Below are 24,665 nucleotides of genomic sequence, written 5' to 3' on the forward strand. Positions count from 1 at the left end.
GTCACCTCACCTCACGTCGGACGCGCCCACGGCTGTCAATTCAGCTCCGGGACCCTGGAGGTTTGGGGGCGGTTTCGCGCTCAGGTTTGGGGGCGGTTTCGCGCTCAGGTTTGGGGCGGTTTCGCGCTCAGGTTGGGCGGCTTTCACTGCCCCGATTGAGTTGCGTCGTGCGGTGTTCAGCGTTGCGCGGCTTTGGGCGGGCGGATAAGACGTGTAAACCTGTAAAAAGCGTCGGGGGCTACTTTTTGGGCTGGTGGTCTGGTGGACTTTGGGCTACTTGTAGCCTCGCCTGCCCCCCCCCGGCCTGCAGCCCGGCCCGGCCCGGCTCTGGTCTGCTCAGGGAGGGGAGGAAAGGGGAGGTGGGCTGGTGAGCTGACAGCTCCCACTCCCGAGGGAGGGAGGGAGGGAGGTGGAGGTCAGGGTACCAGGGCCGGTCAGGTGGGAGGGACTGACGAGCACCGCCGGCCCGGCTCCGGCTCCGATGGATCGAGATCCTTCTCCCAAGAAGATGGCCGACGAGGACGATGAGCCGCCAGTGAGTGGGGTTTGTTTCGGGGTTTGTTTGTCGTCTGGTGGGTGTCGTGTTTTTTTTTTACCGATCAGACCCCCGGAGAGTCTCTTAAGATTCCCGCCCCCGTCATTGCCCCACCCCACCCCGAAAGGCAAAGGAAATGAAACGAGCGATAGAGAAGGAAGCGTGTAATAATAATAATAATAATAATAGTAATAATGGTAGTAATAATCCTTGCTTTTGATACCGCGCCGTATCGCGTCCGCGAGACGTTTCGCGGGTTATACTGTCAAGTGAATTGACTGTAAGTTTTGTGGGCGAAAGGCGGGGGAGGGAGTGTCCCCCAAACAGTCGTGGATTGAGTGACCCAAATTATTGTTGTTTGTTTATTTTGAAAGGGTTAATACCCCTCAATACCCGGGGTTTCCCCCCACCCCACCCCGGAAAGTGATCCGCCGTTCGACTAACAACCAGGCTCCCGCTTACTTGTAGCTTTGTAACGCCTTCTGTTCAAAGTGCTTCACCAGGAATTAATAATAATAATAATAATAATGATCCTCGCATTTGATATAGCGCTTTTCACGTCGGGAGGACGTCCCAAAGCGCTTCACAGAACACACTGTAAAGGGAATTGACTGTATATTTGTGGGCGAACGCGGCGGCCAATTGCACACAGCAATGTCCCACAAACAGTCGTGGATTGAAAATGACCAATTTATTATTGTTTTTGGTTTTGGAGGGATTATTATTAGGCTCTGTGTGGAGTAAGGAAACTTGCCCAAGGTTTCACCCTCTGCCTGGAATTGAACTCAGGTCTCTCACTTGCAAAGCGAGTGCTCTAACCACTGAGCTACAGGACTCCATGAATTGGGGTTAAGTGCAGTGACTGACTGGGTCAACTGTATCCCTGGGTCTTGTCTCCAGACACAGTCTCAGCAGTGTCTCGCAAACAGCCATAGAGTGAGTGACCGGTTTTATTTGGGGGTTGTTGGCCAGGACGCCGAGAGAAACTCTATTCTCTTTTCGAATGGTGCCATGGTGAGCTTTAAGGTCCACTTGAACAGGCAGACGGGAACTCAGTTTAACGTCCTACCCGAAGAAAGGCACCTCCGACAGGTTCTAAATCCCGAGGTGGGTCTTGAACCCTCAAACCTTCTGACTCCGAGGCAAGAGTCCTACCAACTGGACCAGGCTAATACACAATTTATATTGCATCTGGGATACCTTATGGAATGGATTGGCTTCATGCAGGATCCAGTTTGTAAATGTTTAGATGGATAATATAATTATGGATAATAGCTCATCGATGGGACTACTTGTACAATACAGAATTGATCAGGTTTTACGAAAATCAACAGAACTTGTTAGAATCTTAATTCAATTTAAAGAGTCAAAAGTAATGAAAGACTAAAGTAGTAATTCTTAATTTTTGTAGTTTGATGAAGACGTGGAGGAAAGTGGAAGTGGTGCAGAGGGTGGGCAAGGCAGGCGAAGAGACTCTTCTCCAAGGAACGTAAGTATTAGATTCCTTAAAAACATTTTAGTGTTCCGAGATTCATGAACAGTGCTGTGTAAATGCAAGTTGGTTTGTTTAGATTAAGGAGAGGTTTCAGAAATTATTATTGCAAGAAATTGAGTTGTAACCTCAAATGTATAATTCTTTGCAGATAATAAAGAGCAATTTTAAATCCTGAAAGATGAAATCTATCAGTTTCTGTAGGCACAGGATAACTCCAACCTAGGCATTTAGTTTTCACTTTCACAACTGGGTTGGTAGGTTTTGAGGTTGTCTCAGAGGCAGGGTGGAGCAAGACTATGGAGGGATTTAAAGGTTAAAGTGAGGATTTTCAACTCGAATAAACTCATTAATGTTGCTGCCACAACAATGTTTAATGCTGTTATTTTCACTTTGCGGATGAAGAGTTGTAAAGTGCATTTTCTGCATCCTTACAGCTTTTGGAAATACCCTGATAAAATTTAACAATATATACAAAACCCCAGGAATAAGATGGGAGTCTAAAACATTATCTTGTATGATTATCAGTGAGCCTTAATCCTTTTTGTTTGGCTTGACAGGAGACTACCGCATACGGAAGCCATCATTGTAACTAAAGTATATAAACCAGACTGAGAATTCCATACATACATTTTACTTAAGCATGAAAATTTTTCATTCGTCTGGAATGGAGTGCAGACTCACCCCGGAGGAATGCATCCTGCTTTGCTAATCGTGGAAAGTTTTCAGTGCAGATTGGCAAGGACTAAGCGTGGGCAACGTCAAAGTTTGCATTGGGGACTGATGGAGTTTAACCAACTAAAAAAGCTTCGCTTGCCACTGTGACACTGTTTGGCAATCTTCGTCTTGCTTGTTGAGTTGGAACTATAGCTTTCAGGGTTAACAGGAGCCAATTGGGAAGAATCCCCCCTCCCCTAGTGACTGTGATATCATCCGCAGACATGGGGTAAATTTCCACATGTATGCGGATGACACCCAACTCTACCTCTCTGCCTCTACCCTGCTCTCCAGTACTACTGGTGTCCTGACCGACTGTCTGTCCGACATCCAAGTCCTGGACGAAGGCCAAATTTCTCCAACTCAACGTCAGTAAGACTGAGGCCCTCCTGATTGGCTCGCACCAGCGCCTCTGTACCTCAGGCGCTGGCAGCATCAGCCTCCACGACTGCACACTCAACCTCACTAAGCCAGTCAGGAACCTGGGTGTCTTGTTTGATCTACCTCTCTGACCTGCTGACTCCCTACCAATCTGCCCACTCCCTCCATTCAGCGGGCTCCGGCCTGCTCCGCCCTACCGCCCTACCATCGGTGGCTGGGCTTTCAGCCTCTCTGCCCCCATGCTCTGGAACTCCAACCTACGGTACCTTCGCCTCGCTTTCTCCCTTGTCTCCTTTACGGCTGTTCTCAAGACCCTTCTCTTCGACCGTGCCTTTGGTCTCCCTCCCACCTCTCTGCCTTCCCTCACCCCTACACCATCCCTCCCCCATGCTCGGACCCCGACCCCTGACTGTTCAGTGCTTTGGGACGTTCTCCCGACATGAAGGGCGGTCTATAAATATAATTTTGTTGTTGTTGGTGGTCTGTGTCTCCAGGTCCTATTGATTAACCAAGCTGACTGGTCTTTCATCAGAAGTGCTTTGGAGTACTGCAGAATGGTTTAAATGGTTGTGAGAAAATATGGAAATGCAGTTATGGTCTTGGAAGTTTCCCTCAATCACTATTCCAAGGAAAGATCAGAGGAAAAGATTTTCTAATAGCTGGTTCAGAGCAGATAGATGCACGATTGCTAGAATAATTCAAGCTTAAATGTCTTCATTCAAAATCTATGTTCCTTCCCAACAGTGAGATGTATGATGTATGGCTTTGGGGATGACCAGAATCCATACACTGAATCAGTGGATATTTTGGAGGACCTCGTCATAGAGTTTATCACAGAGATGGTGAGCAGAGAAACTCTAACATTTTATAGTTTCTGTTTTGAAGTTTGGTGAGACCTGTAAAGCAAAGCATTTCTATTCAAATATAATCCTCCAAATTCTTGCCATTCTCAAAATTCAAGTGTCTGTGACCTCCTAACTCCCTACTAATCTGTGTGCTCCCTCAACCCAGTTGGCTCCAGCCTGCTTCAAGCCTTGGGACATGCTCCGGATGGGAAAGGCGCTATACTAATGTAATTTGTTGTTGTATGAAGAGAAAGTGATTTGTATACACTTGAGCCATTACGTATAAATTAAATAGGTGTTTGTACAATATAAGCTTAGAAAATGGTATTGGAGAAATTTAGATTTTGGAATTTAAATTTGTTTAATTAAATGTTTTACTGTAATAGTATTAACTGTTTTAAATTTAAACATATATAAAAGCTCTGCGCTAAATGGTGATTGTATCATAGTTGTAAATCTTTTTGGAATTGTCTTTGTGTCTCACTTTAAAAAAAAGACTGATTTCATTTATTTTTCTTCACCACATAGACTCACAAGGCCATGTCAATAGGACGCCAGGGTCGAGTGCAAGTGGAAGATATTGTTTTTCTGATTCGCAAAGACCCACGGAAATTTGCCAGAGTGAAAGATCTACTGACAATGAATGAAGAGCTGAAGCGTGCCAGGAAAGCTTTTGATGAAGCCAATTATGGCTCCTAGACAAGGAAGCGTTTAGTCCAAGTAGTTGAAAAATTCAGTATAATTGCTGAAACTTGGGAAAGGCATAAAATAGTATCAGTGTGGACAGACTGGAACTTGACAGAATAGGGTAATACCTTAAAGAATTTGTTTAAAACTACTATACATTTCACCAAAACAAGTGCTGTATTTGAACAGCACATGCAACATCAGGGGTATCTCAGTGGATTTGGCAATAAACATGAGAAGTGTTTACTTATTTAAACTTCATCCTAAAAGGGTGATGGTTAATAAGGGTCGAGTGTTTGCTGCTACAATTTTCGTCTATAAAGTTGAAAATTTTTGAGACCGTCCTTTATAACGTTCAAAAATTGAAAAAGGAACAATGCAAAAACGGAATGGCAGGGAAAGTGATTTTATAAATCATAATGTTTATTACAAAAAAAGTAAAAGACCAATGAACCTTAGCTAAATGGGAATGTTCACATATAAACACGTGTAAGGTAATTGAAAATGAGGATGTTGCAAAATTCATGTGAATTCTTAAGCTCATAAAATGTATAGCATTTGTCACTACTATCACCGTTTGCAGGGCATTTTAAAAATATATTTTGAGGATTTAAACTCCAAATTGCATTTGGTGTTTTTAATCCTTAATTTTCTTTAAATATTATTTAAAATTAATGGTGCTACATAATGCTTTTACTGTTCCATTTCTTATCTCTTGTGTTGTGTTTTTTTAATACAAAATAAAACTTTTTTGGGATCTCAAATTAAAACACAGATTGTATCATGATTCTTGACAGAATTTCTTTGTGACCAAATGGAATTACTAAACTTTGCCGAAAGTTCTCCTTAAACAATGTGTAATTAAAATCAAAGTACTGTGCTATTGAAGACCATTATTTCTATTACTATAATAGTAATCCTTATAGAACATTAAAAGTTGTGAAAGATAGATTGTACTGTTCTCCTGTATACAGCTTTCAATCATATAAAATCTAATCTCTCATTCGTAGCCTAAACAAATTACAGTAAATTAATAACTTGACCCTGGCTTAACGTGTGACTTCCACTTAAGTCATGACGTGGTCAATATCTCGGCCACATTTATTTATACATATGCCTAACTTGCTGCTCTGGAAAACTTATCACTGAATGCTTTTCCTTTGGAATGACGAATTGTCAGTTTACTGTATTACCAACTTGCAGTATTTGGTTTCTCCATTGGATGGTGCTGATAACTAAATGGACCACTCCATTAAATATGTTGCCCCTCAGATCTGTGCAGTTCCGGACAGTAGTTATTCTGCCCAAGGAGGATAACTTTTAGCCAGCAAAAACGAGTCCTGTGGCTTAGTGGTTAGAGCATTTGCAAGCGAGTGGACCTGGGTTCGATTCTCGGCAGGGCAAAAAGTTGGACAAGTTTCCTTACTCCGCCGACTCTGTTTACCTAACAGTAAGTAGGAACCCGGTTGTTAGTCGATTGGTAGATCGCTTTTCCGGGGATAATAATTCCTTCAAAATAAATTAAAATAATTTGGTCACTCAATCCACGACTGTTTGTGGGACACTGCTGTGTGCAATTGGCCCCTGTTCTTCGCCTGCAAAATATAAAGTCAATTCACTTTACAGTATATTCTATGAAGTGCTTTGAGACGTCTCGAAGACATGATAAGGTGCTATATCAAATGCAAGGATTATTACAATTAGGTTAGATCCAATTTCATAGAGACCAGCCCTCCCAACAACTCATTCAAGTCATAGTTCTCAATGTATGATCTCAGGCAATAGGTGTGCTGGTTACAATGATATTGTCCTTAACATTTCCCAGTTTGGGTGGGCAGGAGGAGAGGATCACTGGATGGTAACACAAGCAGGTATTTCAGAAAGTGTAGTTTCTCTTTCCTGTCCCTCTCCCACCCACCACCCCACGAATGACTCAGCACCACACTGGACATTGTGGGTACTCAATGTACCAGGAGCAAGCCCAGTTCACACAAGTCCATTTAGGGGTTAGTGTAGACTATGGACCATAAGTAATTTGGGTATGTAGTTGTAGCCAGCAACAATGAGTTGATTGGAGCTAGTGTAAATTCCAGTCTATCGAGTTTAAATTCTACAACATATTCAATGCAATGCACTGAGCAGTGGGGAGCTGATAACAGCATTATTTGTCAATCGTACTTTGATGAATGAGGGAATGTTTCCACATGTTTACACTTTTCCACGATTCAACACAAGAATCAAACCACCTGGATGTTGTGGGATCTCTTTTAAAAAAAGTTTTCATTGTATTTGCAAGTTCTTCACATGTAACGACTGTTGCAAATTCAGAGAACTTTCATTTTTTCTCTGGCTTAGAAATATAGCTCACTATAGACTTGCCTTTGATTTGATAATTAAATATAGGAAGAAATAGAATTTCACTGTCAACAATCGTGTCTAGGTTTTTAGCAGTAGAATTATCGTAAAACCAATTCATATTGTTTTCAATTGTTTGAATATGTGTCTTCTGACTTTTTGCCTCTGTTCGAGTTAAAGTGAATAGATAGACACTTTAGCAAAGTAGAGTGTATACGTGAGCAGATTTATTTTACACATGAGTAGGTGCTTAGTGTTCATTAATCCATACTTCAGTTCACAATCAAAGCTCCCAGTGAGATCCATGAAATGGTGTCATCATCCAAAATGGGCATTATTTCTCCAGTCAGCATTGCTGACCCATGCTTTACAATCTTCCCCCCTTCGTGCCTATGGATGATTTTCTGCAGTAGAAACACTTTTTAAAATCATTATTGATAATTTTATATGCTAAGATAAACAATCAGAAATTAGAACTGATAAAATTAGATATTCTGAAAGTTTTTTGATGACATTATCAGTAAGTGTAGTGATGAAGTGAGCTCATAGTACAGTGAGACCTTGTTATGATGCACTCTTTCATCATTGCACTCAAAAATCCCAATAGCGATAAATGTCTTCCTTATAACCTTGAAGTGGAGCTTCCTTTGCTATCCATCAGATTATGGAATGGAACAAATATAAATTTTCCCTTAATATATCATGCTGTTTGAGATTTTTGTCACAAGTGTTTGGATTAAAGCTAATACAACTGTGATTACGTGCAGCCATGCTCAAACCAACTTTAGTTCCATCTCACTGTATTTCCAATAAAGAAACATCCCAACCTGCTTTTATAACAACGTCTGACCATTTACCCTGGAAGCTACAATGGAATATGAGTAACCCTTGGAAGTTAAAATGTGTTTGTTCATCTAGTTTCCTGTGCCAGGTACAGCAGCTCTTCTCCCACAAGTGATGCTCAGAGTTCTGGGGTCTGAGTGGGAGCCAGTGGGACATATCCCTCAAGAGGCTTTCTCTGGGGGTTGGATATATCTGCAGAAAGAAACACAATTGAAACATATTTGTTAATTTGGACTAGGGTAAGCTGATCTACATATGCAGGTAGATTTCTTATAACATATCTTAGACATTTGTGGAAGAGATATTTGAATAATGAAAATGTTATACAATGCTGTATATAACAGTAGAGGTGTCAACCTCTCCAAATAATATAGGAGAATCATGATTAACTTATATTTGCACTGAATCATTTCCCAGAGAAAACTTTTTTAGTCATGGCTGGGGTAAGGGAAGTCTGATTTAGGGATCTACTTCAAAGTCATCGGGCCAAATATGGTGCAAATACAAATTAAGCTTCAGTCAAGCAGGTTTCTGTTGTATTGAATGTGTTGTAGAAAATAAACCTGATAAAATGGAACTTACACCAGCTCCAGTCAACTCCTTTTTGCTGGCTTCAACTAAATATGCAAATTACTTATGGTCCATAGTCTATACTGACCCCTAAATGGACTTGTGTGAATTGGGTTTGCTCCTGGTACATTGAGTATATACAATGGCCAGTGTGATGCTGAGGCATTCAAAACAGGTTCCATCATGTGCTGAGTTGGATGATCTTCCCCTGGTAATACCAATGCATTGGAATTGCGTTGTATGCCCTGGTTTGTGGTGGGGGGGAGGGGGGTCAGGAAAGAGGGAGAACCGACACTTTCTGAAATACCTGTTTATGTGTTACCATCCAGTGGCCCTCTCCCCCTGTCCACCCAAACTGGGAAACGTTAAGGATAAGATCACTGTAACCATCATTGTATTGCCTGAGATCACACATTGAGAACCGTCACTTTAATGAGGTACTGGAGGACCAGTGTCTATTAAATTATATCCAACATACTAATAATAATGCTTGCATTTGATATAGCACCAAACTCCATGACCCCATCTCCCCCACTCTTGCCCGACTCCATTGGCTCCCTATCCTTCAGAGGATCCAGTTCAAGATCCTGGTCCTCACCTACAAAGCCCTCCATGGCCTCGCCCCACCCTACCTCTATGACCTCCTAACCCCCTACCAATCCGCCCGTTCCCTCTGCTCAGCTGGCTCTGGCTTGCTCCATGTCCCCCGACCCACCCACCCACCACTAGTGGGAGAGCCTTCAGCCACTCTCCCCCCAACCTCTGGAATTCCATCTCCAGTTACTCCGCCTCGCCTCCTCCTTAGCCTCCTTCAAGTCCCGCCGCAAGATCCTTCTCTTCGACCATGCCACCCCCCTTCCCCTCCCCTGACCCCAGCTCGGGTCTGAAATGCTGTACTCTGTCACGCGCCTTGGGAAGTCCTCCCGATGTGAAAGGTGCTATACAAATGTAATCTTGTTGTTACTGTAGCGCCTTATCATGTCTTTGAAATGTCTCAAAGCACTTCACAGAATACACTGTAAAGTCAATTGTATATTTTGTGGGCGAAACGCGGCTGCCAATTGTGCACAGCAGTGTCCACAAACAGTTGTGGATTGAGTGACCACATTTTTTTTGCATATATATATTTTGGGGGCTGTGAAGAACCAGAAAGAAATTATAATACAAAATTGGTTTGTTAGCCTATTCTAAACTGTTGGAAGCTTCTGGGCAGAAATACAGCATCTTTGAAGATGAGGCTAATGGAGTCACACAATTGTTTAAAACCAAGATGAACCAATGTACAAAATTCCTGACACCAATAAGTGTGATTCATCTAAATGGTACTGTCATTGTTGAGATGCAATAATGCTCAGTATTCTATACCTTTTTGTGCACCACTTCAGTTCATTAACTTAGAGACATGAGAACAATTACACACTTTGTTTTATATAACATTCCTTCATTATCTTTGGTACGTTGGTGACTTACCTTTGTTTGATCAAACCACAATTATTATTATTAAATAGCAATCGACAGTAAATGTTACCTGTTTCCACTTTGAATAAAGAAAGACTTCAGGTTGTTACAGGAAATACATTTGTGAATACTGTAGCTTGTTTATGTTTATGTCTAATAACTTCCCACGAAAACTTTTTTTTCCAAATAAATAAAAAACTAATTTATATTGGACTACGTATTTCAGCAGTCCGTACTCCCTCCATACTTACGTATATAAAACAAAACTGTCTTGAAATAAGGACTAATTTTCCTTAACCTTTCTCAACTTAAATAGCAATTTTTATAGATTAAAAATGTTAAATCATGGTTAAGATTGTGCTCTCATGGATAGATAACAGGCTTGTTATTTGCTATTTTCTGAAACCAGTACTAATACAACAACAACAACTTGCACATATATAGCGCCCCTCGTGCAGAGTAATAATAATAATAATAATAATAATCCTTGCATTTGATATAGCGCTTTTCACGTCGGAAGGACGTCGTTCCAAAGCGCTTCACAGAAACGCGGCAGCCAATTGCACACAGCAATGTCCCACAAACAGTCGTAGATTGAAAATGACCAATTAATTATTGTTTTTTTGTTTTTGGAGGGATTATATTAGCTTATGGAGTAAGGAAACTTGCCCAAGGTTTCGCCCTGCCTGGAATTGAACTCAGGTCTCTCACTTGCAAAGCGAGTGCTCTAACCACTGAGCTACAGGACTCCACGAAGCGTTCCTATGTGCTTAAATGTTGCTCAAAGGATACGTTTTTGCGACCACAACTAAAGAGGAATGCAACATTGTAACCGAAACATATATTTTCCAATGATGGCTTGTATTTTCATGTAACATTAAAGAGAATTTATTTATCAAAAAATAAAAGCAAAAGTGTGATGTTTTAAAAATATTTTGGCAGATAACCTGAGACTGGTTTAAGAATTGTTTGCACAGAATTTGACCGTTTGGAACTGAATGTTGGAACAACAGTCAAAAATCTCTAAATCATTTGTACAAAAAGGAGTAAATTGCTAAAACCTAAATGATTCAATAGTTAATGATTCTCTTAAGATTAGTTTTTCTTTGTTTGCACAGAAACAAAAGACTCAGATATTTAAAACTGAGTTTGGGAAGTATTTCTTCAAGCAGAGGATTGTGGAGATGTCTAGCCTAGAAAGTTGCTGAGCATTATCAAGGGCTTTGGTTATTCTATGATCAATTGCGGTTTCAATAAGCTGTCCCAACTAAAGAGCTCAAATTAATCTGAGAAACAATTTTGCAGCAATGATTAGCACAGGTAAACGGTAATAGAGGGGAGAAGAAGACTATAGGTGAGGTTAATAGGAGGGCTGGTTTGGATTATTGTATAAACTCCAGCACTGACTAGTTGGACCAATTGGCCTGTTTCTGTGCTGCATCCCTATCTATGTAATATTGTGCTCTTATGTGCAGCAGCTTTGGTTTTCTTTGTTAATTATCCTAATTATTTAAGATTAAGCTCCTAACTCTACAGTTTTGATAACTTGGTCACTTATACACTTAGTGTCAGAACGCACCTCCCTAAAATGTACCACTTGATATGGTGCAGTACCTTTCAACATAACATAAGATCACAAGCTTGGTTTGGATGAAAAAGCCTTTTGGCCCGTCTGATCTCAGAATAAATGTACTACCATTTTCCACCTCCACGGCATTGCCCGCCTCCGCCAATACCTCACAACCAACGCAGTTGAAACCCTTGTCCACGCCTTCATCATTACCCGGCTGGAATACTCCAATGCCCTTCTTGCTGGTCTCCCCAATTCTACCATACCCAAAATCCAATTAATTCAAAACTCCACTACATGAATACTCACCTGCATGAAACTACGTACCCCCATCACACCAGTCCTCCAGACTCCATTGGCTCCCCATCACCGAATGGATCAATTTCAAGATCCTCTCATTTGTTTTTAAATCCCTTCATGCCCTCAGACTTCCCTACCTATCCAAACTGCTTAACCCCCACTCCCCTACCCGCTGTCTATGCTCGGCTAGCTCTAGCCTCCTGTTTGTCCCTCATCCCCTCCACCATCGGTGGCTGTGCCTTCAGCCACTATGCCCTGAAACTCTGTAACTGTCTCCTTCAATCTGTCACTTTGCCGCCTCATTCCCCACCTTAAAATCCCACCGAAAGACCTTCCTTTTTGATCTGGTTATGGTCACCTGCCCCCTCTCCCTTGCTCATTGTCAGATGAGCACTGTGAAGTGCCCAGGATACTACCAGGAGGTAGCGCTATATAAATGCAAGTTGTTGTTATAATCCTCCCATCACAGCATCAAGCTGCTATTAAATGAGCACAGAGCTGAACCTGGATTAATTACCTGGGTTCAATGGATGTGACCATATTCAATAATGGTCTTGTGTACATTTAAATTATTTTTTTTTAAAATATTTTTTAAAAAATACCTTTATGTCTACAATTTCAACTTAGAGATAACAATCAAGGGCACAATTTCCCATAACCTGTGCCATATGGAAAATGTGCTTTTCATGGAGGAAGAATGAATGAATAAAGTTTTTCCTTCTCACCCAGAGTGGAACCATTGACTAGGAGGTCTGTGTGAGAAATTCCCAAACTCCCCAGGTCTTTCCAAACTGATTCAATCATCACATGAGTTCAAATTTCAGATATTCTCAAGACCCTCCTCATTGACTGCACCATTGATCACACTCCTACTCCAACCCTCCCTGCCCTCCACCCCTTCTGATCCCAACCCACTGCTTGGGTCCAAATCCCTGACTGTCCAGCGCCTTGGGACATCTTCCCAACATGAAAGGTCTTATACAACAACAAATAATTACATTTGTATATTTATACACTTCTGTTTTCTTTTCCCTAAGTATCAAACTGGCAACCCTGGCCGGCAAATGGTAGCAAATATTGCCTCCAAGTTTACGAATGTCACAGCAGTGATATTTTACTAAAGAAACCTCTATTGATCTCATTTAGGAACATAGGAACAGGAGTAGGCCATTCAGTCCTTCCAGCCTGTTCCACCATTCTATAAGATGATGGCTGATCTGTACCTCAACTCCAATTACCTGCTCTTGCCCCATATCTCTCACCCGTTTTTCAGTTATAACATTGAAATAGCTTCCACATATTCACTGGGTGCATAATTGAATCGTCACTATACACTGGCATACAAAATCTCACAACTACGCCTAAAATGACTTGTTGAGAAATGTTGGTGCGGTCTTAGTCTACAATTTTCCATCAGGACTTTGTTGATTTTAGTCTTGTGGTTACTGAAAAAAATGGTTTGTAAATGAAGGTGCTATTATGGCACATACAGCACAGTAGCCAATGGACTATTGCAGGCATTCGCAGCAATGGAAACTTGTTGAGAATTAGAGGTTAAACACAGTGAGTAACAGCATTCCTTTCTCAAGGCAGCACATGAATTCCAGCAAAATCCAAACAGATGCAATGAAACGCAGTTGCACAATGAAACACAAATGCATATCAAGAAACTTCCAGCAGATGCAAACATATTTTTCCATTTATTGATGGTCACATTTGGGCAGCCTGAAATAGGTAAGGGGTGTGGGAAATGGAAAAGTCACCCTAGGATAGAAGGCTTTTTTAAGGTACGTTGGCAGAATTATGTAAGATGAAATCTGCATTAGAACGATGTTCCATTTCTCATAACTGATCCTTTAAAAATTTTCCATTTCTCAACACAATCCCCTTAAGGAGCATTGGTTTACAAAAGACTCCAAAATAAAGAATGGAGCACATAATAATAATAATCCTTGCATTTGATATAGTGGCTTATCACGTAGTTAAGACTTCTCAAAGCACTTCACAGGATATACTACAAAGTGGTTTGTCTGTGTATTGCATATTCTAATATATAACAAACAGGGGAGGGGGCTCAGAGCTTTAATCGTCTCTGCGTATAGAAGAAGAATCCTTCCATTTGATATAGTGCTTTATCACATCTTCAAGATGTCTGAAAGCGTTTCACAGGATATATTGTAAAGTGAATTGACTGTATATTTTGTGGGCAAATCCCTAAGTTTGGGTAAATGATGCCTTGATTTCAAGGTGGGTGCATTGTATTGCCATTAATTCCCAAATCTTAAAAAAAAGAGATCAAGTATAGTCTTGTTTACTGGCGATCCTGGACTGCAATTGGTAGCAAATATTGCTTCCAAGTTTATAAATGTCACAGCAATGATATTTTACCCTTCCCTTGTTTCCAGTGTTTTTTAGTACTCAGGAGAAAAAAAATTTATGTATTTTTTGTGATGCACCAAATTTCGAAATGATGCCCACAACCTTCTCTCTCCATTTACAGTATCACTGAAGCTAAGCACTGCATCCTGATTCATTGTTTTCCCCCAGGAAGCGGAGGGAGCACATGGCTTTGCAGCAGTCTCACTCTGGGTGCAGGGCAAGTGAAGTGAAGAACAACTGGAGCCGTATGTATTAATAAAGGGTTGAGAGGCTCACTAACCTTTTAATAAATTCTTTTAAAAGAATTTATTAAAAGGTTTTTAAAAATCCTTAAGGTCAGGAACTTTCATGCTTGCAATGTTTAAGTTTAAAAGTACATGTCAGTCTTCATAATTCATGACACTCCAAGTGGTGTATAATTATATTCTCGAGATGATCTCATGACATTTGCCTGATTTGGGTTTCTGCCAGAAACTGAGATTATATTATAGAATTTATATTGATATTTGGGGGATTTCCCATGCTGCTACAAGGAGTAATTTCATCTCCTGGAGTATTAGCGCTCCGAGATGGTACCATACACGAAGGCCACAATATTAATGCAAGTTTTTGTTCTATTATTAGCATGTTGCTTTCAGAGATAATGTACATAACAATTTCTCACATTAACTTTTTTTAGAAAATATGTTTTTTCCCTTTCATTTTTTTTCTCTTAAAGACAAATATTGGGAACTTCCTGATCGCACTGTACTTGTGAAAGTGAAGGATGAACATGCTGAGCAACTGAACACCTTTTTCGTAAAACATGTAGTAGCAAATAAGAGAAAACAGTGAATACCATCAAGATGTGAAGGAACCGCATATATGCAGTGAGGCAGGCACTTTCCCACTGCATAGTGATTCTTTTGGCACATGGACAATACAAGTAAGGTTGTATCTCTGTGTTTGGTGTGATGCTATCAAGCCTTAGAGAGCAAGTATAAGACAGGTTAGATGCAAAGCAAATCTCCTCTACCTCATGTTAACAAGATGCCTCACTCCCAATTTCTCAAGCATAGCATTTCCAGTTATCACACACACACGCAGCAACACTGGGGCCAAAGCGAGTGAGATGGCTTAGTTAAATCTTTTAGGCGTAGTTGTAAGCTTTTCAAGCAGGCAGTGTACTTACGCATGAATGGGACAGTGAGCAGATTTTATCACTTTTACTGGATCACTATTTCATGTACTCCCTTTCACTGGTATATTCCATAAATGATCCGCTCAGATCTGCAAAGTCTTCCAAAACCAGGCTGGTAGAATCCTCACCAAACAGATCGTTGTGGTCAGGCCACGGCTTTTTGAAGAGGGATTCCTGAGGTTCCTGGGAGGTCGAAGAAACACGCAGTGGTCTGTCCCCACCTCTGGGTTTCTCCTTCTCAGCTTCGACCGAAGGGGCCAGTACGTGGTAGAGACTGGGCAGTCGGATGTCGTAGCGGACCCCACCCCTGCAGTAGAGCTTGTCAATCAGTGAGTAAAGCTTGTCTGCGATGTCGTTACCGAGCATGACAGTAAACAGGCGTGCAATGTAGTGATCGTTGGCCAAGAGCAGAAACAGCTTCCTCCTCCTCCAGGTCACATAGCAACAGTCTGTCTCTGCCGTCAGTGTCACCTGCAAAATTCAGATGCTTTGAGACCCTCGCTGATACCAGTGTTAAAATTACTGCAGATTAGCCTGCACTGTCTCACCAGAGGCACATCAGCTACAGATTAATTCCTCTTAACTTCCCTGAAATTCTTCACTCGACCTTAACAAGTTTGAACTGAGGACTTTAGTCCCAAGTTTTATGTTCAATTAACTGAGCTACTCAAGATATTCTCTTTTCATCCCCATAGGATTGAAACGCAGGAGAGAAGCTGGAACGTAGCAGAACATAGAAAGGAAGTTACCGAGCTCTCACTTATCTCCCAGCAGACAAATCAAGGCGGAGCAACGGACGCGATATGGGAGTAGGTTCGCTCAATTAAAAAAAACATGCTCAATGCCACCAGGCACCAACATTCAAAATTAATAATAATAATCCTTGCATTTGATATAACGCCTTATCATGTCATTGAGATGTTTCACAGAATATATTGTCAAGTGGAATGACAGTGTTAAACATTTTAATAGGAAAGCCATGATATATGTTAGATCTTTAAATGTGTTGGTGTCAAAAATGTCAAAAAGCAAGCCGAGAAAACTGAACTACAGTACCTGAAAGTTTCCTTCTTCATTTGGCCGCAGAGATTCCCATTCTGGAGAGTCAAGGAATTGGTACGGGAATATATAGTGCAGAAACTGACCCTCATGGGTCACACGAATCCTACAGAAACACATATAAAATGGTTTGCTTCAACTTTACTGAACAAGTTGTGGTTGTATGATCTTACCAGTAACTCCCTCCTTTGCAATTATTCCCTCCTTTCTATTCAACTGTGTTTTCTTAGGTCATGTTGGAGAAGAAAATTTAACTTACAGTACTTCAAGGGCTCTGCCAAATCTATCCTGACACCAGATGCTGGAAAATATGAAACAGACCATGAATGCCTATTCTCTCCCATTTTCTCCTTCCTGCTTGTGAGAGGAACTTGGCCTCTCCACTCAGCCCAGCATCAAACTCCACCAGTGATGTCTACAATCTAATATCTACAGTCTATCACCCTCTACAAATCCCTTCACACCCTGGCACCTCCCTACCTTACTGGCCTACTTTCCCCCATGCCACCACCCATTGCCTCCGCTCGGCTGACTCTGGCCTGCTGCTTGACCCTTGTCCCCTCTGCTCTACTATCGGCGGCCACACTTTCAGCCACTATGCTCTGAAGCTTTGGAACTCTCTCCCCCAATCCCTCCGCTTGACCCCTGCTTTCCCTCTTTTAGATCACGAGTGAAGACCTTCCCTCTATGACTGTGCTTACAGTCACCTCCTGCCTCCCCCCGTTCAGCATCAGTTTTCAGCACCGTTAAGTGTTCCAAGACACTGCCACATGTGAAGGGCGCTGTAAATGTAAGTTGTTGTTAATGATGAGATATACTCCCAAAGTGGAAGATGCTTTGAGACATCTTCCCGGAGTGGAAGATGCTATACCAAATGTAAGCAGAGGGTTATTATCCTCTCTGTCTAATGGATCACACAGCAATGAAACATACCTCAATGTTTAAAGCTAAAACCCAAAGGCAGAATAACTTTATTTAAATATTTTATTGTTTTTTGTCTGTGTTTACTGTTATGTTTTGGGGGTTGTTTTCTATTACATTTCTTGTCACTTTTATTTTCTTCAGTCAGGCACTGACAGCATCACCATCCATGGTTGCACACTCCACCTCACTGAGCCAGTCTGGAAACTTGGGGTCTCGTTTGATCCTCAACTATCCTTTCTACTCCACATCTGCGCCATGACCCGCTCTGCCTTCCCCCACCTCCGCAACGTCACTCGGCTCCACCACTGTCTCACTCCGCAGGACACCAAAACCCTCATACACGTCTTCATTACATCGAGGATTGATATGCAAACTCTCTGCTTGTCGGCCTCCCCAACTCCTCCCTCCACAGGCTGCAGATCATCCAGAACTCTGAGTCCTCTCCAGCACTAGGCTCCGCGACCCTATCACCCGCATCCTTGTCCAACTCTACTGGCTTCCCATCACACAGAGGATACAGTTCAAGATCCTGCTCCTCATCTTCAAAACCCTCCACGGTCTTGCTCCCCCTACCTCTCCGACCTCCTAACTCCCTACCATGTCGCTTGCTTCCTCCGCTCGGCGGGCTCCAGCCTGCTTCACGTCCCCGCCTCGCCCGGCCCACTATTGGCGGGTGGGCCTTCCGCTACTCTGCCCCCACCCTCTGGAACTCCATCCCGCAGTCCCTCCACCTCACCCCCTCCCTTACCAACTTCAAGACCCATCTCAACACCCTCCTCTTCGACCATGTTTTCGATCTCCCTGCTTCCCCCCTGCCCTCCACCCTCCCCGACCCCCAGCTCGGGTCTGTAACTCTGTCTGTCCAGCGCCTTGCGACGTCCTCCCGACGTGAAAGGCTCTATACAAATGTAATTTTGTTGTTGCTGTTGTTGTTTATTTGACCATTTATCAATAATGTAAACACAGCAATTCTTTCCTTATAACAAGGCTGGTATAATAAGTTTCAAAGGCAATTCAAACAAAAGAAACTTCTATTCATGAGCAACTCACCACTAAAACAAGTTTTAAATTTTTTTCCCAAACACACACATGAGTGTGATTTCCCTACCAACTAAAATAACTACAGTGTAAGATGAAAATCAAACCATAAATGCTAAAAATATATTAACAGTAGGAGAGCTCTGCATTCAAAATCATGACATAAGTGATTTATTAACTGCTCCTCAACTTTTAATTTAAAAGATTATTGGTTTGAGCAAAAGAAATGGCCACCTCCTGTAAAATAATAATAATCTTTACATTTGGTGTAGCGCCTTATCATGTTGTTGAGACGTCTCAAAGCACTTCACAGAATATATCATAAAGTGAATTATATATTGAATAGTATATTTTTGTTTTGTTAATGTTATTTTTGGCGGATTGCTTTTCTGGGGGTAATAAACCCTTCCAAAAATAATAATAATAATTTAGTCACTCAACCCATTACTGTTTGTGGGACGCTGCTGTGTGCAATTGGCTGCTGCGTTTTGCCCACAAAATATACAGTCAATTCACTTTACAGTATATTCTGTGAAGCGCTTTGAGATGTCTCGGAGACATAAGGCATTATATCAAATACCAGGATTATTAATACTGTATCTCGCCCACAAAACACACAGTCAATTTACTTTACTGTAAATTTACTTACTATGTGAAGCACTTTGAGATGTCTCAAAGACGGGACAAGACACTGTAACAAATGCAAGGATTATTATTATCATGATTGCGCCTCGCCCCCAAAATGCACAGTCAATTAATTCACTTCACGGTATATTCCGTGAAGCGCTCTGCGATGTCTCGGAGATGGGATAAGGCGCGGTATCAAACTCAAGGATTATTATTATCATGTTTTGAGTGTCAAGATGTGGGATGGCTTCTGTGTTTCCGTTAAGGAGAAAGGGAAACAGTGTACCTCCCCGAGAGCAGCAGTGACAGGCGGTCGATGGCGGTCTTGCCCTCCACCGCATAGTCCTGCTCCTGGTCCAGGCTGACCACGGCGCGGTCGCAGCACTTCACCACCTCTTGTAGACGACGAGGGGCACCTCCAAAGGCAGGAACATGGACTTGTACAGAGAGGAGAAGTCTTCGTCGAAGCGGACTTTCCTGAGGCGGTAGCAGACGTGCGCCAGCTGCGCCAGGCACAGGGACACCAGGAGCCAGCACCAGACGAAGACATCCAGCCCGCAGGCGTCGAACCAGCCCCAGAGCGCCTCGATCACAAACCCGGCGCCCAACAGACTGAAGATGTACACCAGACCGAAGTAGCCGCTGCCACCCATGTAGCCCAGAGTGAAGACCACATTGCCCAAGTGGTAGATGGCCCCCTGGCTCTGGTTACTCCAGGTCTGGCACTCGTTTGGTCCGTGGACGATAGTTTCCAAGAGAGTCGAGTTTTCTGGCAGCATTTTTTTTTTCTTCTCTTCCTCCTCTCCTCCTCCTCCTTCCTCCTCCTCCTCCTTCCTCCTCCTCCTTCTCTTCCTCCTCCGAAAAGGGCAAACTTGGCAAGACTCAGGGGCTCAAATTTGATCCACAGAGTAGTTTTACGCACCGCACAAGAGGAGGGGAAGGGAGGGCTGTACTGTACTGTACTGTGTGTGTATATATGTGCGTCTGTGAGTGTCACACACACACACACACACACACACAGAGAGAGGAATGTGTCCCTCTTGGCAGCAGAGCGAAGTTACAGAGAAAAGGATACCATGTTTGGACTTGAAATCCAAGGAGGTCTGAGAGGGAGCGAGAGAGAGAGAGAGAGAGAGAGAGAACAGATGACACTTAACATAACTGGCACAGGCGATAAGAGGTTCCCATACCCCCTCCTCCCGAAATAATACGCACTTGAATGTATTCAACCACACACACACACACATACACCACACACACACACACACACCTCCACACACACATACCCACACACACACACACCTCCACACACACACACACCCCACACACACATACCCACACACACACACCCACACACACCCCCACACACACACACCTCCACACACACACCCCCCCCCTACACACACACACACACCCCCACACACACACACACCTATACCCACACACACACATACCCACACACACCCACCCCCCCCACACACACACCCACACACACACCCCCCACACACACACACACCCCACACACACACACCTCCACACACACACACACCACACACACACACACCCCACACACACACACCTCCACACACACACACACACACACACACACCTCACACACACACACCTACACACACACCCACACACACCCCCCCCCCCACACACACACACCCCCCCCCACACACACACACCCCACACACACACACCCCACACACACATACCCACACACACACCCACACACACACATACCCACACACACACCTCACACACACATACCCACACACACACCCCCACACACACCCCCACACACACACACCTCCACACACACACCACACACCACACACACACCCCACACACACACACCTCCACACACACACACACACACCCCACACACACACACCTCACACACACACACCCACACACACACCCACACACACCCCCCCCCACACACACACACACCCCCCACACACACACACACACCCCACACACACACACACAAGCCCCACACACACACCCGCACTTCCTCGCTTCCCGTTGCTTCGTGTCAAATACCAAAATGCTGGATGTGACTGAGTCGGGAAATCCTGTATTCTCTCCAGTTTTCAGTGTGATAAATGGTGGCGGCGCTGGAAGGCTCCACAGCGCGTAATCCACGAGTTTCGCTGAGATTTTTGAACTGGTAGAAGGCGCTCTTGGGCACGGGGTGACCTGTAGGTCCTGATGGGTGTATAGGATTTTCGAGAGTCAGGTTTCACAGCTGCCCAGGGAGAGTGAAGTCTTTGCATTCCAATTGTTATCCATCATATGCACAGCTAAACCTTTAGGATCCAGCTCTGCGCAGTATTACAGTATTAATAATAATAATCCTTGCATTTGATATAGCGCTTTTCACGTCGGGAGGACGTCCCAAAGCGCTTCACAGAACACACTGTAAAGTGAATTGACTGTATATTTGTGGGCGAACGCGGCAGCCAATTGCGCACAGCAATGTCCCACAAACAGTCGTAGATTGAAAATGACCAATTTTATTATTGTTTTTGGTTTTGGAGGGATTATTATTAGGCTCTGTGTGGAGTAAGGAAACTTGCCCAAGGTTTCACCCTCTGCCTGGAATTGAACTCAGGTCTCTCGCTTGCAAAGCGAGTGCTCTAACCACTGAGCTACAGGATTCCTTCCACTGAGCTACAGGACTCCTATTACAGCTGCATCTGGAATACTTACTCCCCAGGCATATTGATCTGGAGGAGCAAATGCTTATCAGTACAATTCATTTCACGAGAACAAGACTCATGCAAATGTGATGTGCAAAGGATGAGTGCGGGTCTACTTGACTCAATGTCGCTTCCTCTGAAGCATCTTGAAATGTTGTACTGTGTACCCATTTGTACCACCTCCCGGCTCAACGGTACATAGACGTGTAACCACCGGTTCATTCATACCTATTAATTGCAAGGTTCAATGTGTTCCTTTCAATCCAGGGTGTTTCCAGCAGCAACAGCTTGCAGCGCGAGTTAATCGAATCATACAGTGGGAAACCAATGTAATGACTTTCACACTGTCTTACTGGACTATTTATTGACACAATTTGCTTGGTTGTCATCCAGAAAACCATTGAGCCAGGTTTATTATTCATTCTTTTAATTGCTCAAATTCAAATACAGTGCCAAACTCAGCCCATATTCGCTCTCATGTTACTGTACATGTCTGTGTATAGGAGAACTGGAAGCAGCAGCCTTTAGCAATACTCCACTTGTATACCAATTGGCTAAATTTATATGTAACATGCTAGTTTACACTCAGAGACTTATTTCTCTAGTAAGGTATTTCTGGAACTTATTTCTAATAGAAAAAAATAGAAAAAAATCATAACACAGTTTCATTTTTTTCAAGGATGGGGACGGGGCTGGAGAAGGGAGAAATATAAGTGGGATCTCCACAGGACTGAGTTGGCTCCAATCTGATGTGCCTGGAAATGAATAACCGAGATCCGTTCCGAGATCGAATATGGCCACTCAAACTGGATGGTGAGAGGTCGTTACAAATAATACTGCACAGGCTGCAATAGTGTTAAATAAGTTGTTTATTTCAGTTTTTACTGAGCAGATAGGTAACCCATCTGATCTGGAAAGAGAACTCAAGGATGGCACGGAGGAAAGTTACAATGCCATTCAGATCACTACCAGCACGGTTGCCAAACAGCTATACAACTTTAGTTTTTAAACCTCAGGGGGCAGATAAATTGCATCCAAGGATCCTTAAGGGTCTAAGGGATCAAGTTGCTGAAATGCTGGTACAAATCACTGAACACTGGAGGATGTCAGGGAACTGGAGAATGGCAGATGTTACTCCTATTTTTAAGTAAGGCAATAAAAGTGACCCAGAAAAGAAGACCACAAACTTTGACATCCATTGTGGGTATAATTATGGAGAATCTTATTAAGGATAAAATCAAAGAGCAGTTTAACATCTCATACAAAGGACGACACATGCAGCACTACACTAAATATCAGACTCCATAACGTCCACCACCCAACGTGGGGATTCAACTCTCATCTTTAAGACCCAGAGGTGCAAGTGGTACCAACTGAGCCAATCTGACACACAATGTCAATTTAAGACATCCACTGTATTATCCGATTTCAGTGACAATTTATAACACATTTAAGAATCAGCAATATCATTCATGAATATAATCCAGGATCTCAAATCATTCTTACTTCTTGTTCCATATGGTGCTGCACAAATGCTGTATACGAGTCACATCTGTACCATGATCCATACCCACTTTCTATAAAGAGACACATTTCAAAAAAAGTTCCAACTCTCTCACATCATAGGCCTAGCCAAAGATCCATTTAAGATTATAATGGTACAAATTCATTCACAGTCACTTCCCATCTTGAAATCGTTCCTCTGGGGGATGGGGAGCCAGTGGAGGCGAGCGAGGGTGGGAGTGATGTGGTCGTGAAGCCTGGTGCGGGACAGTACACGAGCTGCAGAGTTCTGAATGACCTGCAGCTTGTGGAGGGAGGTGCCGGGAAGGCCGGCGAGGAGAGAGTTCCCATAGTCCAGCCTTGAGGTGATAAAGGAGTGGAACAGAGTTTCAGCAGCATGAGGTAGTGACGTAGTCTGGCGATGTTTCGGAGGTGATGGAAGGCGGTGCCATTGTGGCGCGGATATGAGGAAGAAAGGACATCTCAGGGTCGAACAGAACACCAAGGTTCCCGACTGGCTTTGAGAGGTGGAGAGTGCAGCCTTGGATGCTGATGCTGTCAGCACCTGAGGTGCAGAGGCGCTGACGTGAGCCAATCAGGAGGGCCTCAGTTTTGCGCACGTTGAGCTGAAGAAAGTTGTCTCTCGACCAGGACTCGATGTCGGACAGGCAGGTTGTCAGGACATCGGTGGTCGTGGAGTTGAGGGTAGAGGAGGACAGGTAGAGTTGGGTGTCATCCGCATACATGTGGAAGTTAACCCCATGTCTGCGGCTGATGTCACCAAGGGGGAGCATATAGAGGGTGAAGAGGAGGGGACCGAGGACAGAGCCCTGAGGGACACCACACAAGACAGTGCGGGCGTTGGAGGAAAAGCCGTTTGTGGAAACAAAATGAAGACGGTGGGAAAGGTACGGCCTAAACCACTCAAGGACAGGGCCTTGAAGGTTGAGGTGGGAGGACAAGCGGTGGAGGAGGATAGCGTGGTCGACCGTATCGAATGCTGTCGATAGGTCGAGGAGGACGAAGAGGCAGAGGGAGCCCTGGTCGCAGATGGTCAAGATGTCATTGGTGTCCTTGACCAGGGTGGTTTCTGTGCTATGGGCAGCACGGAAACCCGACTGAAGGGGATCGAATAATGCATGGGTGGAGAGAAAAGAGCGCAGCTGGAAGGCGACAACTCTTTCAAGGACCTTGGACAGAAAGGGGAGGTTGGAGATGGGCCGGTAGCTTGATAACTGCGACGCATCAAGGGAGGGTTTTTTCAAAGTGGGAGTGATGATGGCAGTTTTTAGGGGAATGGGAACAGAGCCAGAGGAGATGAACAGGTTGATGATGTTGATGACAAAGGAACTTGATAAGGCTGTGGATGTTGGATATTTGGATTTCAGTATGCCCTTTGATACAGTTCCTCTTGAGAGGATGCTACTGAAAGTAAAGAAAGCAGGAATCAGTGGAAAAGTGTTACAATGTATATGCAACTGATTGACCAGAAGA

At 43.4% G+C, this 24,665-nt stretch overlaps 2 protein-coding genes across 2 annotated transcripts; one reads left to right on the forward strand and one right to left on the reverse strand.

The window, feature by feature from the left end:
• Positions 1-68: 68 nt before the first annotated feature.
• On the forward strand, positions 69-5,431 carry taf13 (TATA-box binding protein associated factor 13). The gene is given in 5 exon segments (XM_007908709.2): positions 69-535; positions 1,947-1,998; positions 2,001-2,024; positions 3,870-3,967; positions 4,499-5,431. Coding segments are annotated over 5 exon segments (399 nt in total). The 5' UTR covers positions 69-481; the 3' UTR covers positions 4,670-5,431.
• Positions 5,432-7,982: 2,551 nt separating this feature from the next.
• popdc2 (popeye domain containing 2) lies at positions 7,983-19,932 on the reverse strand. Its single transcript, XM_042334541.1, is given in 5 exon segments — positions 7,983-8,047; positions 15,304-15,783; positions 16,369-16,477; positions 19,247-19,358; positions 19,361-19,932. Coding segments are annotated over 4 exon segments (1,035 nt in total). The 5' UTR covers positions 19,740-19,932; the 3' UTR covers positions 7,983-8,047; positions 15,304-15,348.
• Positions 19,933-24,665: the final 4,733 nt, after the last annotated feature.

Source organism: Callorhinchus milii, unplaced genomic scaffold (genome assembly GCF_018977255.1).
Source record: "Callorhinchus milii isolate IMCB2004 unplaced genomic scaffold, IMCB_Cmil_1.0 Scaffold4, whole genome shotgun sequence".
Classification (NCBI taxonomy): domain Eukaryota; kingdom Metazoa; phylum Chordata; class Chondrichthyes; order Chimaeriformes; family Callorhinchidae; genus Callorhinchus; species Callorhinchus milii.